General features: G+C 61.0%; 1 protein-coding gene across 9 annotated transcripts in view; it reads right to left on the minus strand.

The window, feature by feature from the left end:
* Nucleotides 1–18,374, minus strand: part of PPP1R12B (protein phosphatase 1 regulatory subunit 12B) — a 168,585-nt gene continuing 150,211 nt past the window's right edge. For 6 of the 9 annotated variants that reach the window (XM_027565845.1, XM_027565847.1, XM_027565848.1 and 3 more), the window contains 6 exons: nucleotides 15,826–15,955; nucleotides 15,088–15,192; nucleotides 11,079–11,129; nucleotides 10,449–10,499; nucleotides 7,060–7,215; nucleotides 4,232–4,315 (listed from right to left, as the gene is read on the minus strand). In XM_027565845.1, the coding sequence (XP_027421646.1) occupies nucleotides 7,081–7,215; nucleotides 10,449–10,499; nucleotides 11,079–11,129; nucleotides 15,088–15,192; nucleotides 15,826–15,955 (472 nt within the window). In that variant the 3' untranslated portion in view covers nucleotides 4,232–4,315; nucleotides 7,060–7,080. Of the gene's footprint in view, nucleotides 4,316–7,059; nucleotides 7,216–10,448; nucleotides 10,500–11,078; nucleotides 11,130–15,087; nucleotides 15,193–15,825; nucleotides 15,956–18,374 lie in introns of those variants that run through there. The other 3 variants (XM_027565846.1, XM_027565854.1, XR_003515052.1) reach the window with 2 other exon arrangements.

An 18,374-nucleotide genomic window follows, 5' to 3' on the forward strand; every position in this document is an offset into this window, starting at 1 on the left:
CAAAGTTAAAACACAATTTAATTTACTCATTTATAAATACTGTTGTGTTTACAGGCATCATACAGACGTGAATATTATTATTCCCAAACTTCCAAACACAGAATACTTAATAATACTATATAACAACAACCAGTAAAACAAAACCATTCACCTCAGGGTTGAAAGGCCACTCAAAAGTTGCATAAAAATACATTCAGCTCACGAAGTGCATCTGGGCTCCTCCCTGAACCCCACCCCCCAGGTGTGTGTACAGAGGTGCTGTCCCAGAGGGGAGTCGGGGACGGGGGGCTGAGGTGACGGGCGGGGGTGTGGGGACCCCGGGGAGCTTCTCACGCGTGCGCTCCACCCAGCCGGCCAAGGCAGTGGCAGGAGACGGGGGGGATGGGGACCAGAGTCACAGCCTGAGGCAGGGCCCCTCGCGGCAGGTTGGGGGACAGTATCCCCTCCTGACCGGACAGTCGGCCTTTCGGGGGCTCAGAGGCCCTGCCCCTGCAGCCCGCTTCCAGAGGGCCTGGCTGGAGGCCAGTCCTCCAGCCCAGGAGGCAGGTGGGGTGGAGGCAAGGGGCAGGGCAGAGCCCAGGGCTCCGCCTGCATCCGAGACCACCTAGGCGCCTCCAGTTGAAAGCAGGGCTGCCCCCGGGGCCCTGCCAGGCCAGGCCTCCCCCCGAGGGCGTGTGCAGCTTTGCAAGTTGGGGCGACTCGTGGAAAACCCCTCCTCCTCTAAGCACCACGGGCTCCAAGTGAGAAAAGCAAAGACTGAGCGTTAGGGAAATGCGGGCGCAGGAGGGTGGAAAGCGTGTCTGTTCTGGAAGGACACAGGCGCATCCCAAAGCCACCGTAAGGGGCCACCCAAGGCAGAGATCACTCTGGAGTCCCCGTCAGGACAGTGAGCAGAGGAACCAGAGTGGCCGGGCAGTGGGGGGCAGGGGGCAAAGATGCAAGTTAACAGAGCCCCCGGATGAAGCTGGGGTGAGGCTGTGACATCTCCGAGCAGCAAACACACTACACGCAGGCAGGAAGCAAGAGTGACCCCTGAGCGCAGCACCCCTCAGGGGGACCAGACTCTCAGCAGCTTCTGCCTGCAGTCTTCTCCCCAGCCTGCACCCAGCCCGGCCTCCCGGGAGGCAGCGCCACTCTGTCTGGCCTTTCCTCGCCACAGAGCCCGCTCACTCCCCAGGAGCCGCGACAGTGACCGCTCCCGGGCCCCAGGGAGTCAGCACAGGCGACAGACGCAGTCCTCGAGGGGCCGCAAGCTCCGTCCTGCAGCCCTGCTCCAGGCAGGGGGACCCACCTCGGCCCGGGACAGCCCCAACAGCCCCCAGGACTGAGACTGGTTCCCATTCAGGATGGTCCTCTGCCTGCTTAAGGGCGGCTGCTGGGGAGAAACACAGCTCAAGGCCACCAGGGGCCGCACCACCTCCCGAGAGGGCCGCTCGCCCAGAGGCTCACCCAGCCACCAGGGGGGACTGCCCTCCACGCTGAATTCACTCTCCCGCTTAACCATACACTTAAACAGTTTGAATGGAGAAGAAAACAAGAATTTATGAAGTTAGAATGAGCAAAATCTGAGTGTGAGAACTATCTGGTCTCCTTAGGAATCTAAAAAACCACACTCTCAGGTCTAGAGACCCGACCCCAGACCAGTCCAGCCCCTTCAGACGGCAGCATGGCTGCCCCGGGGCCCAACGCCCGGCCCTGTCCTTCCAGCCGCTTCCTCCTGCTGCCCCCTGCCTCCTCACGGTGCCCGAGGACTCACCCCCAGGTGCTGACACCTGCCCTGAAGCTCAGCACGGGGACAGCGCTCGGTACTGGCCCTGACTGGGAGGACTGCCTATGCCCGCTCCGTCCAGAGGCGGGGTGCCAGGGGCTCCCCCGCTGGCTGGAGCTGGGCCCTCCCTGCTGGCTCAGCTGTGAAGTCGCGAGGCTTCGCCCTGGAGGCACACGGGCTGGGGCCCCGGGAAGCCCCTCCGTGCTGTCTCCACTGCCTTGCACCCACAGCAGCGCCCACCCCGTCGGGCTCCTGCGCCAGCAGCCTGGCTGAAACCCTGACGTCTGTCTGTCCGTCTGGGCAGATCACACAGTCAGGCGGAGGCGGGGGCTACTCCAACAGCCCTGACCCCTCCTCGAGGCAGGCGGCGGGGGCCGAGGGAAGCCAACGCCCTGCAGGAGGGGAGACGGAGACCTGGTCCTCGGGTCCAGGAGCAGCGGCCTCGGGAACAGGGTGGCGAAGCGGCTGCAGCTGGAGGCCTGGTCGTCAGGCCCGCAAGAGCGGCCTCCCTGGAAAACCGCAAACCGCCGCCGACTAGGACCCTCCCAGTCGCCAACCTCCCATTCAGGCACCATGGTGACAGGGCAGAGCCCCCGGGGCAGCAAGGAGGCCCTGGCCACCACCTTACGACCCACACGGCCCGGAAAGAGACCGGATTCAGGGTCCCCTACAGAATGAGCTGCGTGAGACCGTGCCTGAGACTGCGGTGGCGTACACCACGGGCTCTGGCCACAGGGCCTGCCCTCCCGAGCTGGGGCCTAACACACGAGGGCTGCGGGAGGTGCCCGCGGCCCAGAAGGCACAGCCGGAGCTCCTCTGCCGGCTCCGCCTGCCGCGAGAAGGGTGGGGTGACCCCTCCCACTCAGCCTCCTTCTGAAAAAGAGGCAGGGCCCTGCCAGCCCGGTGCCGGGGATCAGGGTCAAGACCCCCTGCAGGTCCCCCAGAGCAAAGGGGTGGTGCATTGAAGACTGGAGCTTCCCCTGACGTGGTGTCGCCCCTGACCCGCCTGTCCCCACTGTCAGACCCCCCCGTCGTGTGCATGGGGAAGGGTCTGCACGCCCTGAGAAAGCAGTTTTGCTCCAGGAGACAGACTTCCTGTCTGGAACCGGGACTGTGATCAAGCATAGCTCTGGGTTAAGGAGCACGGGGCGCTTCTGAGGACCACGGAGGAGCTGGAGCACTCTGTCATTTTCTCAGACAGAGGTAGCATTTGCTGACAACTACACACCAGACGTCAACAGCAACCCCAAAGCTGACCTGCGCGCTCATACCAGCCAAGGGACGAAACTCCAACAGAAAGCACACGCCTCAGTGTTAACACCAAGCCATCACCAAGGACTCATGACCAAACTCTGCACTGGACCAAGGGCGTGGTCCGTCCAGGCTTCTGTCCGGGGAGGAGGCCACGCCAGGACGAGAAGAGAGAGCAGGCCATGTGGGGACTGAGCTTTGGGACAGGGAGCCGCCGGCGCCTCGGGGTCCCCAACCACGCATGGCAGGGCTGGCACGTCACGGGAGGGCCTCAGGAAGACCTCCGCTCCCACCCAGAACCTTTCTGGTCATCATCGTCTCCCAACTTGCGAGTGATAAAGGCACAAGCCCCGAAGCTCCCTGACCCGGGGTGGGGTCCCTGGACACGGCTGTGGAGGGGGGCCCTGCCCCTACCGGAGCCTGGACTCCTGCTGCTCCTAAGCAACTGAGCGCCTCTCCCCACACACGCCCAGAGTCACCACGTCAGCGTCCTTGAGGCTCGTCTCCTCGTCAGGAGCGAGTGGGCCCCACTCACACCCACCTCCAGCAGCCCGCCCCACGCGCCTCAGAAGCCCTCAAGAAGGTGTTGCTTCTCTCAGGACAGGAAATCGGGTCAAGGGAGCCGAGGCAGGTGGGGCGCTCAGAGCCCAGGTTTTCTGGTGAAGAAACTGCTGTGACGGGGGCAGGCGCACTGAGAGCCCGGCCCGGCTTCGCGGCCTGAGCGCCTGGACGGACTGCGGGGCTCGGGGCCTGTCCGGCATCTACGCCCCAGGCACGCACAGCGGGGTCACCAAGGGAGGGCCGTAACAGCACAGAGGCGGGGATGAGCCAGGCCGCCCGAGCTCGGGGCGGGCGCCTCAACAGCCAGGCGTCAGCAGGTGGTCAGTAGAAAAGCTGCTGCCACCAGCGTCGCCGCGTGGGCTCAGAGGAGAGTCAGCTCCTGGGCGGCAGGGGCGAGCGGCCGGGCAGCGGGAGGCCGGGTCTGAGGCGGGCCTGGCAACCCCAAGCCGCCTCCGGATGCCCAGCCGGCCGAGGGTCGCCGTGGTGCCTTGATGGGAACTGTCTGAGCCGGGGGGTGGGGGTGGGGTGGGGGGTGGGGTTGGGGGGCCGCTGAGGGCATGGTGGCTGACGGTGGCTGGCAGCCAGAGGCAGGTCCTGGCTCGGCCGGCGGGCGCGGACACGGGCCGTCCCCGGCAGCCCAGGCTGGGCCTACTTGGACAGCTTGCTGATGACTCTGATGAGGGCACCGTTTTCGTCTTTCAGCCTCTGGTTGTCGGACTTGAGCTCTGTCAGGACCTGCAGGGCGGAGGAAGAAGCGTGAGGCCTGGCGTGGCCCGCACCAGGCCTCTGTGTGAGGGTGACCAGCGCCAGCTCCCAACCCTGCGGCGGGCACACCCTCTCCCCTTCCTGGGCGAGTGACTGCTTCCTGTGTCCTCCCCGGGAGCACTTTGGTTGGAGAGACTGGAGCAGCGCGTGTGCTGGGAACCCAGGGATGTTCGGAGGGCGATGGGGGCGGCGGGGGACGGGGGCGCAGCCCAGGCCTCCGCTCACATCCACGGGACGACGTGCGGGTCCCGCTGCTGCAGCCCGGGGATGGGACCACTGAGGCCCCTGGGGTCGCGGCGCACGTGGCCTCGTCAGCCCCAGCACCGGGCCGGGACTGCCGTGGGAGGCGGGTGCACTGTTCCGTCAGCCCAGGACCCTCACACCCTGCTGCTTGACCTGTGGGACGAAGGGAGCAGTGGCCCCCAGCCCAGGCAGGGCGCTCCCAAGGGAGGCGTGGGGTCCGAGCGCCCTGACGGCCCTGCAGGAACGCGGCTGGTGTGTGAGCCAGCTGCAGGCACTGGTCCGAGAGAGAGAACTCGTCTACCTCGAGGGCGACCAAATCTCTACTCCCATCCCTTCAGGGCCAATGTCCTCTGCTCAGTCGTTCAGGCCTAAGTCCCCATGGGGCCATGTTCCTGGGGCTAATTCCAGGTCTGGCTCTGCTAGTAACACTCAGGGGCCAGTCAGATTCCTGAAAAGGATGGAACTGTCCCCTCAGCCCCTTACGGATGAAGCAGGTTAAGTTGCAGACAAACGTGTGTGGACCGCAGATAGAAGCACTGGCACCCAGAGGACAGAGGGTGTCCGGAGCGTCAGGACGGCCTCAGGGGCTGGGACACAGCCAACCTCACGGCCACAGGTGTGGACAGGAGCCCAGCATCGCTGTCCATGCACAGCCCCTCCCAGGAAGGCTGACGCTGCAGGTGCGGGTCCAGAAGCCGGGCCATGTCAGGCACCTGGCTCTCTTCTCTGGGTTTACCACTTTGTATCTAGAAAGGCCCATCCCTGCCCTGGTGCCCCACAAAGCAGGGACTCTGATGGGCCCACAGCCGTGGCATGGCATGTAGGAGGGCACTGATCCAGAAACACCAGAGCAGGGCAGTCCTCTGAGCCCTGTGATGCCCCCAAAGCCCCATCAGAGCCCAGACGGCCTCCCTGCCCACCCTCAGCCTCAACTGCTCAGATGCCTGGGCCGAGAGGCTGGGAGAGGCCCTCTGACGTGCCTTCCCAGGCCGCCAGCAGACGCCCGGGCCGAGTTCCCACAGCGGGCTCTGGACGGGAAGCAGTTCCACGTGGGTATGGCCGTGTCACCACTGGCAGCTCTCAGATTGGGTCTGAACCGCTGCCTTTGAAAACACGTCCAAAAACGGCCTCGACTCTCGGGAGATTCACTTCCAGGTTAAGACTCGATTCTTTGGGAAAACTAGGTCGAGGCACTTTCTCAGCCGCCCGAGCTCCTGCTAACAGTCTGGGGCTGTCGGAAAGGACCGGGAGAGGCTGGCGCCCAGACGGCAGAGGTCGCCTGCCCCACACTCTCCCAGTGACCTGGGGTGGGTCACTTCTTCTGACTCGGTTCTTCCCACAAGAACAGTGACTGGTTTCTCACAGAATGAGAACTTATAAGCAGAGAGCTTGGCACGGGCCTGCACAGACCTCCACCAGCTCCGCGGTCCCCAGCCCCAACCAGGCCCAGGATCTTCCGCACCAGAGGGGGAATGAGAAAACTGGGCCATCTTTTGGGGCCCCTAGTTCACCCCAAGTCAAGGGCTGATCTCCCTGAGTGGAGCGTGGCCCTCATGCACCTTCCCAGGAGGCCAGGGGCTGCTCGGCCGGCAGGGGGACCCCAGTGTGCCTGACGGGAACGGGGGTAGGGGGTTCAGACCCAGCGGGTGCAAGCTGCCAGCTATTGACCCAGAGGCACAGCAAGCCTCGGTCGGGACTGATTAGATTGTTGCTGGAAATTAAAAACTCGTTTCAGAGAGTGAAACCACAGAGCAGTGAGGACAGCTCAGGCCACCTTGGTGGGAAACGTGCCGACTGTGAGTCGGGCCTCAGACTGCGTGAGGGAGTGGCTCTGAGTCCAGCGCACGAGTTTCCTGGTCCTCTGGTGACCGCTCACGGCCACCTGCCTGTGGCCCCGTCAGGGAGGGCCTGGCCGTAGGAGGGTCCCTGCCCCAGACCCAGACCTGTGATAGGCAGGAGGGCACGGCCTGCAACACAGGAGAAGGCAAGACCCAGCGCGGCAGCTGGCGGGAGAGGAGCAGGCTCAGAGCCCCTGCCCAGCGCTCGCTCTGGGCAGGGCCCGGGGCCTGGTTCTCGCCTGGCTGCACACTGAACAAGCGGGGAGCTCTAGACACCCCAGATTTCAGACTCGGAGGCTGAGCAGCACGTGGAATCCAGCCCCGGGGGTCTGGAGCCCGCAGCCCCTGCCCTTGGTCACAGCACCCCAGGCCCAACCTGACTGCTGCAGGGAACAGGCTGCACTGGGGGCACAGCTGACCGAGAGCCCCGCCTCCTCCCACTAGAAACACGTGGTGTTCACACACAGGCCAGGACCCGCGCGGACCTGCGTGGCCACCTTGAGGGAAGAGTCTCAACAGGGCCCAGGCCAGGCCCCTGCCCTGCGCCTGCAGACCACCAACCTTCATGGACCCCACACGCGTAGGCTCTGGGGGCGAGTGCAGAGCCCGAGGCCGACAACAGAGGGAACGTGCCTGGAGAGGAGGGGGGGAGGACTAGAGCCCCTGGGGGTCCGAGCCCTCGACGGCCTCCGAGAGTCTGGCCACAACCCGGGTCAGAGCCCGGTTCTCGGCCTGCAGCTGCTCATTCATGTGCTTCAAGGTCTGAATCTGTTTTAGCTGGTGGAGGTTCTGCAGAGAGTGAGACACGGACGGACAGACAGACAGGACAGGCCAGAAAAGAGAAAAGTGGGACAAAGAAGTCACATGACTTTCTGTTTCTGCTTTTAGTCTGCATGCAAGGAAGGCAAGGCGAGGCAGAAGACGGGGGTAGGCAGGGGGCGCTGGGGGCTGGCTGTGGCAGGGGTGAGCCTGGGGGCTGGCTGTGGCAGGGGGCGCTGGGGGCTGGCTGTGGCAGGGGGCGCTGGGGGCTGGCTGTGGCAGGGGGCGCTGGGGGCTGGCTGTGGCAGGGGGCGCTGGGGGCTGGCTGTGGCAGGGGTGAGCCTGGGGGCTGGCTGTGGCACGGGGGGCTGGGGGCCGGTGTCCGGGGCTGCCCTGCTCCCCTCTCCTCACGTCCTCCCCTGAACTTGGCTCCTGACTCCCATTCGTCTCCTCTCTGAATCTCTACTACCTCACTTATGTTTCATTTTCAATGGAGCAAGGCCTGTGGGAGGCGCTCCTGTGGCAGCAAGGCCTGCTCTGCTGCCCGGAAGCCAGGGTGGAGACCTGCTCCCTGCCCCGGGGCAGGGCTGGGAGCGTGGCTGTGCCTGAGGCCGAGGCCTCGTCTCAGAAAGTGGACGAGCAGCCAGCGCCAGGCCTGTCCAGTGGTCACCCCACAGCACGGCGGATGGAGCAGGGGAGCGCGCACAGCCGTCCCGTGAAGGACTACAGCCAGCGATAAACAGGATCCTGCCCGGCCCAGTCCTTCCTGCCAGACCTCTGAGCCTGAAGCTGGGACCATCGGCTCTGGGAGGGAGAGAATGGACTCCACGGACGGATACGATGACCTGCGGGTTACATGACTACAGACAGGTCGCCAGGCACCAGAGGGAAAGGACAGAAATGGAAGGTGAGGAAGGCTATAGTTTCCAGGAGAGAAAGAAGAAAACAAGCAGCAGCATGAAGGGGAAACGGTGAAAAGGAAACACACAGACAGACGGCCGACCCTGGACCCACAGCCGGAGACTAGCCGCCTGGGAAGCAGGAGGGTGGCCCGCGGTTCCCAGGACCCCAGAAGGGCCAGGCCAGGGGGTCCTCTCAACGAGCGGGTGAGTGGGGTTACGGTGCAGCGCACGGGGCCAGGCGCAAGGACCCGGGGACAGTCCAGAGCGCTGCCCCTTCCCTGGGGCTGACGGGACTGGCGCTTTCAGTGATCACGGTCCCGCCATGAAATGGTCCTTGCCTCCTAGAGTGGCGTTCGACTAGGAGAACAACTCTCAGAACCTGGGAGCACAGGCGGGTCGAGGGGAAGAATGTCGCTGTCGGGGCAGGGCAGTCGGCAGGGGCAGGGCTAAGAACAGGCGTGGCAGGGAGCAGCCGAGCAGGGGGCCAGGGTCAGCCAGGGACGCTTCCAGAGCAGGAAAACAAAACTCCAAGAGCAGTATCCACAAGGATGGGCTGCAGGGCCTCCCATGCCAGCACCTGGGGGAGGGGAGGGGAGGGGAGCAAAGGGGATGAGGGGGTGAGGGGAGGGGAGGAAGGGGACAAGATTGGGAAGGGTGAGATGGGGGAGGGTGAGGAGGGAGGAGATGGGGGTGAGGAAGTGGGGGAGGGGAGGGGTGAGGAAGTGGGGGAGGGGAGGGGTGAGGAAGTGGGGGAGGGGAGGGGTGAGGAAGTGGGGGAGGGGAGAGTATGAGATGGGGGTCGGGTGAAGGTGGAGAAGGTGGGGGTGAAATGGGGGAGGGGTGAGGAGATGGAGGGGTGGGGAATGAGGAGGTGGGGGAGGGGAGGGTGTGAGATGGGGCAGGGGGGAGGGGGAAGGGGGGAGGTAGGCCAGCCCACCTCAGGGTCCAGAGTCAGGAAACCAGCCCCAGCCCCATCTGTCCTTGAGCCCCTCCTGCTTCCTGCGACCACGCCTGCAGGGCCTGAGCTTCTGTATACACCGAACAGTCCCCTGGGCGCAGGTGTGACCAGGGTCTGCGGCTGGCTGGGAGAACAGGCTGGCCGCATGAAAAGCCAGGTTCCGGTCAGCATGCCTGCTGCCCGGGGTGCAGACACAGGCCCCACCCGTGGCACAGAATCCGGGCCTCGTGGGGCACCGCCCCGTGTGCCTGACCTCGATGCAGAGAAGAGAAGGCCTGTGACCCAGCTGAGGGAACCGCAGGGGGAGAGGAGGAGACAGAGCCACCTGCCTGAGCTGCGGCCTGAGGGCTCCCACACGGGCGGGAGCGGCCAGCAGCTCCCCCCACGCAGGCCAAGCAGACCCGAGGGCAGCCTGGCCTGGAGCGGATGAGGCCCAGGCTCCTGAAGGCCCTGTTTACAGGGTCCCAGCTCGGGCTGTGTCCACGCTCTCCTACGCGCTGGCCTGTTTCCTAAGGAGCACCCTGATAGCAGCCACAGTGTAGCTCAAGGGTGGCAAACACAGAGGAGCCCCGAGGAAGCAAGGCCACCCTGCGGACCGGCGCACGGACGTGCTGCCTGTGTGGGGGGCACGCTTGGAGCGCCGGGCAGAGCGTCCAAAACCAGCAGCTGGGGAGCGCGGGCTCCACGCCCTCAGGAGAGGCGGCCCTGCTGCAGACATAGGTGGGCCCTGCCCGAAACTGCCCAGCAGTGTGGCCCGTCCATCCACCCTGGGACGCCGAGCCTGCCGCGCATGTGCCTCCCCTGCTGGAGCCGTGCAGACGGACGCGACTCCTGGTACCGGACTGCACGTGAGTTTTGACATTGTCAGGCCCTGGGCAAGTTTTTTCAGTAAATAACCAACCTTTTCAGACCATGGGAACAAGGAACAGTCTCCCACAAAGGGCTCAGCTCACAGCGCGGTGCCTCTGGCTCCCAGGGTGGAAGCCTGAGTGTGTTTCACACGAGTGTGCAGCCCCCTCACTGTCGCCCCAACGCCCAGATCCGACGCTGCCGTGCCCTGCCCCGCCCCCCCATCCTGTGCCCATGAGTGCAACTCCCAGGGCCTGAGGGCTGATGGTGGGGATGGTCGCTGCAGGTCCCTAGACCCACCGAACGTTCCAGGCGGAGGGCCCCACCTGCGGCCCGTCCTCAGGGTTTGTCCTCTTGTCCAGCCCCTTGGGTGAAGCCCTCAGAGGAAACCCTCCAGGTTCAGCTCAGGTTTGCCCCAGCCAGTTAGACGTCCCCTTGGCCCAAAGGCCACGTCCGTTCCAAGGGGCTGAGGGTTGAGCCCAGGCTCCCCTCACCCACACTGTGCACACCCCTCACGAGCCCCCGCGGCCGCCCACAGGTAAGCCTCTCCATACCTTCATCTCCTCTTCCATCTCCGACATCTTCCGCTCCAGGGCCCGCCTCTCCTGTTCAACAGAGCAAGACACTGAGTACTGATGGACTCCAAGGCAGTCAAGAAGCCATCCCCCCAGCCCCGCTTAGCCAGGACCTAAATGTAAAACGGATCTGCCTTCCAAATTAAACACAGTAACAGGAGAGATGGGAACGTATTTTATACTCCAGGTCAAGACGACATTGGAGGTCATCAGTACATCTGACTTTTCCCAACCCAAGAATGTCGACCCCCAGAAAGATCCTGAGTGTGCTCGGGAGGAGTCAGCAGCTGACTGAGAAGCCCCCTCTCCTCGGTCAGAATGAGCAGACTGTCCGCTCATGTTCGGTCCTTAGCCTTCACTCCAGGGCGCTGCCGAAAGCTCCCCTTCTGTTCAGCGGGGCGGGAGGGCGCGTGCGCTGGGGCAAGCACTCTTCAGGCAGCGGAGTCTGCACAGCTCCACCTGCCCCAGCGATGCCAGCGGCCCCCTGGACCCCTGCCCTGAGCTCAGAGGCTGCCCCGGGACCAGCAACCAAACTGCCGCCCGGAGGCAGAGAGGACGGCACGCACTGGGCCGGCCGCGCCGAAGCCCTGCCCCCCAGTGCACACGCACCCGCTTCTCCGTCTCCAGCGCCGACGACCGGTCAGGGACCTTGTCTTGCTTCTGTTGGTGCAAAAGGAAGGAAGGAAGGAACACAGTTGTTACTGGGGGTCTCAGGGCCAGAGGCTTGTCTCGTCCAGCCCCCACCGGCCGCCCACGAGGTGGCGGGGCTCCAGGCGGTCACACAGCAAGCCCTGCACACGGGTCCTGACACGACTGAGACGCACTTCACCACCACTCCCGGTTTCACAGAATCCCCACGGGGGCAGGGCCCCCGGAAATATGACACGGCAGGGACACGGCTGCATCGTCACCACACACACAACACACCAAACACAACACAGACCCACAACACACCAAACAACACACACACTACACGCACACACAACACACCAAACACAACACACACACTACATGCACACACAACACACCAAATATAACACACACACTACACGCACACACCACACGCACACTACACACACAAACACACCAAACACAACACGCACACACACAACACGCACCCACACCACATACACATGTACACACACACCACATACACACTACATGCACACACAACACACCCACACAACGCACACTACACGCACACACAACACACACCCACACCGCACTACATGCATACACAACACACACACACCATGCACACAACACACACACAACACACATCCACAACACACCCACACTACATGCACACACAACACACACACACAACACGCACACTACATGCATACACAACACACACCCACACATAAGACACCCACATTACATATACGACACTTCCCAACACACACGTGTACACACATACATGTATATACACACAACACACACAAACACACCAAACAACACACACCCTACACGCACACACAACACACACACACACTACATGCACACACAAAACACACCCACACATACGACACCCACATCACACACACAACACTCCCTAACACACACACATGTACACACATACATGTATATACACATACCACACCCACAGAGACTACATATACACACACCCACCACCCACACTACACACACACTACATTTTTACACACACCACACACAACACGTACACACACAAGCAACACACCCACACATCACACACACCCACATGTACACATACATGTATACACACGTTCAGCACACACTACATACACATTACATACACAAACAACCCCTCAATACACAGTGTGTGTACACACACAAACATCCAAATACACTACACGCCCACTACATGTGTATACACACAACACCCAGCACACACCACACACCCACACATCACACACACCCACATGTACACACCACATGTACAGATACACCCACCACACACAACACGCCTACACACAACACACTATATGCACACTACACGTATGTGCACACTACACAGTACTACATGTATACACACAACACACACTACATGTACACAGAGGATACGCCCATTTATCACACACAACACGCTACTACCACATGCCACACGTATACACGCACACAAACACACACATGTACATACACAGACACCACCACACACAACACACATCCAACACACACTACATACACACTCATTCACCACACACCCACAAAACAGACTACACATATACACATTCACCACATAAACACATCAGACATACACGACACGTATACACAAAACACAGAGAAACACACCATCTGTATACACACACACATTCACCACATACCACACACTGCCACACAAGCCCACACACACTACATTCAACACACACTACACACACCCACACACTCACCACATACACAACACACACTAAATACAAACACATGCACTACACACCCACAACACACACATCACACATGCACACATTCACTATACACTCGCACACAACACACACTCATCACATACACACCCACACAAATACACACACACCTCATATACACACATCCACCATATACACACAACACCCCCACAACACCCCCCCACACACACACAAATATACATGGAGATACAAACACACTTCAAGGCTGCCCGTCCTGCCCTGCACCGCGCCCCCTGCCTTCTCTGGAATCTCGGGCCAGAGGGAATGGAGGTGCCTTCCCCCGTAAAAGCTGGAGCGCCAGCCGCTCTGAGCGGCTCTTCTGCTCCGCTCCCTCTGTTCTGGGGACAAAGGCGGTGGTGTTCACGGTGGGCGGGCTGGAGTCCCTGAGGTCTCAGTCCGTCCACAGACCTGCCTGCTGTGCGCAGGGCCTCCTGCTTTCTGCACTGGGCCTGACTCGGGTGCGATCCCATTTGGACGAGGGAGGGGCTGCACTGCGCGCTGCCCTCTGCCGTTTCCTTTCTTTACACTGGCTGTGCTGGGTCTTCGCTGCTGTGCAGGCTGCTCTCCAGCTGCGGGGCACAGGCGCCGCACTGCGGTGGCTTCTCTCGGGGAGCGTGGGCTCTAGGCACGTGGCTCGGGCTCCAGGTTGTGGAGCGTGGGCTTAGCTGCTCCTCAGCATGTGGGATCTTTGAGGACCAGGGATCAAACCCATGTCTCCTGCACTGGTAGGCAGATTCTTTACCTCTGAGCCACCAGGGGAGCCTCTACTTTTAATACATAATTTGGAGAGGAGCTAAAAAGATTCAGCCACCACAGCTAAAAAGCAGAGCAGCTTCAAGGCTGGATTCCTCCATGGGGCATGGGGACGCCCCCAGGCCCCTTCTGCTCTCAGCACTTCAGAACCAGGCAGAATATCTTATGACCGATAGACCGTTGATGACGACAAAGTGACTGCTTATGCTGAGTACCAGGCACAGAAACACTGAATAAATACAGAAAGCACGCTGGCGTTCTTGAGAAGGCTTCTTTTCTCAGTGAAGCACTGGCCGGAACCGGCAGAGACCTGGGATTTCAGGCTCCTGTCCGAAGCTCTCGCCAGTGTCTCTGAAGGGCACAGCTGTCGGCCGCTCCCTCCACGGAGAAGCAGGAGAAGAGAAGGGGCAGGGCAGCTACTCCCTGGTCCTCCTCCCTGAGCCAGGGCCACGGGAGCCATTTCACAGCTACTTCACCTGCACTGGGAGAGCTGAACTAGCTTCTTGGGCAAAAGACTCGTTCTGTTTTGCCTTGGTTTAACTCTAAGCCCTCCGAGTTCGGGTGGGCCTTCCCTGCAAACACGCCGTGTGTCCATGTGGTAACCGTCTGCACACAGATGCGTGGGGCCGACGGGCCTCCCCCTCGCTGTCCACTGAACAGTCCGTTTTTGGTAAAGAGCAGAGGCCTGGCTTGCAGCGCCAGCATTTCTTCTGAATTTCAGTAACTCGAATTTGGCAAAACAAAGCATATTCCGACACACCCAGTACAGCAGTTGGCTAAAAAGTCCACACGCTTCCCCAGGGACGCAGAGGCTGAGCTTGTCTTCAACAGCCGCCACACAGTCCACATCCCAGCCTGTGGGGGCACCGTGCCATGAAGGCAAGACTCGGAGGTCAAAGAGGCGCCGTCGGAGCTTCTGCAGAGGGAGTGGGGGCGGGGCTCCTCACCGGACGCCCCCGGCCTCTGACCCGTGCAGCCCAGGCCTGCGTGGCCAGCCCGCAGCCCCTTCAGGACAAAGTCAGCTTTGGCTGCCATGAGCAGGCAGGGCCCTTCCAGGGTGAGGATGAAGGGCAGCTCCCAGGACAGGAGGCTCTGCACTGCAGGAGCTGTCCAGAAAGCCCTTGGGGCAGGCCCCCCCGGGACCGGCCCCCTCCCTGGCCCCCCGGGCGCTGGCAGCCCTGCTCGCCCAGGGTTAGGGGACACTGTCCCCGCAACGTGCTCGCTGCTCAGGTCCAGCATTTCCGTCTCTGCTTTCAGGCCATCCTGGGGCACAGCCAACAGCCGGCTCTGGCCTCCACCTGGGCCTCCCGGGCAGACTCAAAACTCTCCCCGCCAGGCCTCCAGGCGGCTTCCCACTGACCCAGCAATGACCCGTGGCAGGTGAAGCCCACCTCTCATCTCTGGGGAGGGCCATCCTGACCGCCTCGCTGCCGCACCCAAGCCTGGTTCTCCTCTCCCCGCCTCACCTGGGCCATCTTCTCAAGCTTGGACTTCACATCTGCTAGCTCGAGCTGGGCCTCCTGAAGTTTTGTCTTCAGCTTCTGGTTCTCGGTCAGGGCACTCTCGTAGAGCTGGGGAGGGAGAGAGGAGTCAGGTCCCCACCGAGTGGGCGGCTGGGGACAGGTCTCCTGCTGCTGGAACCGTGAGGTCCAAGGGACCGAACACAAAGACGGCGCTCCCCTGTTGCCATCAGCGCTGCTCCCAGGGCAGGGGACAGAGCGGATGCAACACTGTGGGTCTGTGGCGTAAAAACCTGGTTCCCGTACCAAAGAGGCTTGACGCTGGAGCCGCCCTTGTGTGTGTACCCATTTTAGCCAAGTTCTGCGTAACAAAACAAACGTTTTGGTAACAAAAAAGTTCTTCCTGGCACCCCATGCACAGGAAGGGTTTCGAGCCAGCCCCTTGAGCTGGGTTCTCTTCTGCAAGAAGTGAAGGAAATGAGCTGTGAAATAACATAAACCCTCAAACCAGAGTATTCTTACTGACCGCGACCGAGCAGCGTGTGGCTGGCGCTCACAGGGCTCATGGAAAGCAAACGGCTTTGCTCTCCCTTCCACAAGTCTCAGTCCTTGCTGCTTCCCACACCTCTAAGCACCCGATTCAGGGACATTTTTACTGTACAAGAAACAGTGGCCGGCGGAGAGGGGCGACCCAGGCGCCCTGCAGGGCTGTCCCGAGCGGGGCGGGCTGGGGGCGGAGCCCACCTTCCTGTAGTCCCTGCCGCCGTCCTCCTCCGTGCGGCTGCTCAGGGTGGCCAGGCGGGCCTCACGGGCCTCCCGGCGGGCTCTGGCTGAGGCCCGCTCGGTGGATGCGTCACTGCCTCCAGATTCCAGCCTGTGGGAGACACAGGGAAGGGGAAGCTGGTTCCGAGAACAGCAAGGTGTAGGGGGAGATGCTAAAGGGCAGCGGACATTTTCCCCAGAGGTGCTGAGCGCCACAGGGCACGCCCGCCGGGGCAGGGGCCAGCCCGCACCCAGTACGCAGTGGGCTGCGAGTCGGCGGTTTAGACGCTCGTGCGGGCTGAAATCTCAGAGCTTTTCACACTAGCTTCAGGGTAAATACCTTCCCTCGAGAGAGTGCTTTTAAAAGCAAGTTTCTTGGATCTCAGAGGCTCTTACAAAAGGATTCCAATCAAGTCAAAAACACGTGGGCTTGGTGCTCCTTGCGGGGTGGGCGAGGCGGGCATGGGCGGGCGAGGAGGGCACAGGGCAGGCGAGCTCAACGTCCACCCCCTCCTCTGGACGCCACAGGGGGGCGGCCGTGCCCGGGACAGGACTTCACAGTGTGTAGGGGCTGCATGCTTGGAGTGGACGGTGGCTTCGTTCTAGAACTGGCTGGTCCGAGAGTGGATCACAGACTGAGCGGATCCCTAACAGTGTTCCTCTTTGTCTGGGGCTTTGCTGTTTCCAAGCTAAAATGCAGCCCACGGAAGGCCACAGACAGACTGGCCCTGCCGGGCTCCACCCTGAACCAGGACGCGTGAAGGCCCGGCTCCGGACCATCTGCCTGTGGCCCTGTCCTGCGGCCACTGCCCGGAGGTGGGTGGGACCCAGGCGCCAGCAGAGGCGGGGCACAGAGGGCCGCCCTGTCCTCAGAGGGGGCTGCGTCCTACAGCAACGTTCTTTTTCTTCTTACACTTAAAAAAATCACCTTCTGTAAACAGAAATCTGTTCACTGACTTTCCTGACTATAAAAGCGGTACTGCTTGAGCAACTTAAGCGCGGGTCTCGAGTGCCTCAACAGAGAGTGAAAGTCACCCCAAGCCCCGCCCCAGGACAGTCTCTATCAACAGCTTACTCCGTGTTCCTGCAGGATGTTAGACGCGGAGGTAGGAACAGACACTTCTGTAAACAAAGTCAGGGAACACTTTCCGTGTCTGCCCCTCCTCTTCTCCCCACACGTATGTAAGGACAGGTCTCCCTCAGTAAAAAAAAAAGAGATGATTGTGGAGATTTCCACTGTATGGCCACGTGAGCGCTTAATCCATTATTGAAAGGCCCACACCGTCCATGCTAAGGCACTTAGGTCGTGTCTGACTTTGCGACCCCAGGGACGGTAACTCGCCAGGCTCCTCTATCCACGAGATTCTACAAGCGAGAATACTGGAGCGGGACGACACTTCCTTCTCCAAAGCACACACTGACCTGTCTATAAGGCTTGGTCTATCTGTTCAGTTACTTTCTTAGCATAAAATTTTAGCAGCGGAACTGTTTGGTCAAGAAGTAAATACACTGAGCATCCTACATACAGTAGGGCTTTTAAAACGGACGTCAAAGTTGCTCAGTTGTGTCAACTCTCTGAGACCCCATGGACCATACAGTCTGCGGAATTCTCCAGGCCGGAATACTACCGTGGGTAGCCATTCCTTTCTCCGGCACATCTTCCCAACCCAGGAATCAAACCAGGGTCTCCTGTGTTTCAGGTGGATTCTTTACCAGCCGAGCCACCAGGGAAGCCTTAGAACTAACGCAAGCTGCAAGAAACGTTTTCCCCACTTCTGTCTCTTTACTAGCAGAAATCTGCATCTTGTGTGACGAGAGGAACCAGAAAGGCACATGTGACTTGGGGACTGTGGGCCGGCTCCCCCGATTCTGAGCCCCTCACCGTTCTACTCACTAGTTTTACAGCACATTTTGAAGTTGGCAGGGAAATTTATTTTCATAAATGGCATTATAATGTAACAGAGTTCACAAGAAATTAATGGAGTAAAGCGCTTCTTTCCACCAATCTGCAAAATTAATTTTCTTTAGGGTTAGAGGGAAATTAGATTTACCCTCAGCTGGTGCTGGCGAGAGGACACGCGAGGGGAGAACACGTGCCAGCGTGTAAATGTTAGGGTCTATCAACTAGGAAGCAGCGGCTCCGTCACGGATGGATCCGCCCCGCGCCTCCCGTAACCACGCACCCGTCCCTCTCAGGTTCATCAGAGGGACCACAAACCTGGGGACCGACGGTCTCCACTCTTTCACTTCGTTCTTCAGAAAGACCAAGTCTGCCCTTAGGTACTCAGTGAAAAGTTACAGAGGACCCCTCCCCAAACTCTGACAGGCTTCTTCAAGTTTTCAGGGCTTTAGCTCACTGGACAAACTTCCCCTGGGCCCATCTGGGTACAGGGAGAGGGCTGGGGCCCCTGACCCAGAACCACGGGTCCGGCCGGCCACCCCTCTGCCCCGAGCGCCATCAGCACCTCCCTCGGGGCCTGGCTGCTTCCTGCTGAGACTGTCCGTCCAGCCGTCTGTCTGTCGGGACGCTC

Source organism: Bos indicus x Bos taurus, chromosome 16 (genome assembly GCF_003369695.1).
Source record: "Bos indicus x Bos taurus breed Angus x Brahman F1 hybrid chromosome 16, Bos_hybrid_MaternalHap_v2.0, whole genome shotgun sequence".
In the NCBI taxonomy this organism is placed as follows: Eukaryota; Metazoa; Chordata; class Mammalia; order Artiodactyla; family Bovidae; genus Bos; species Bos indicus x Bos taurus.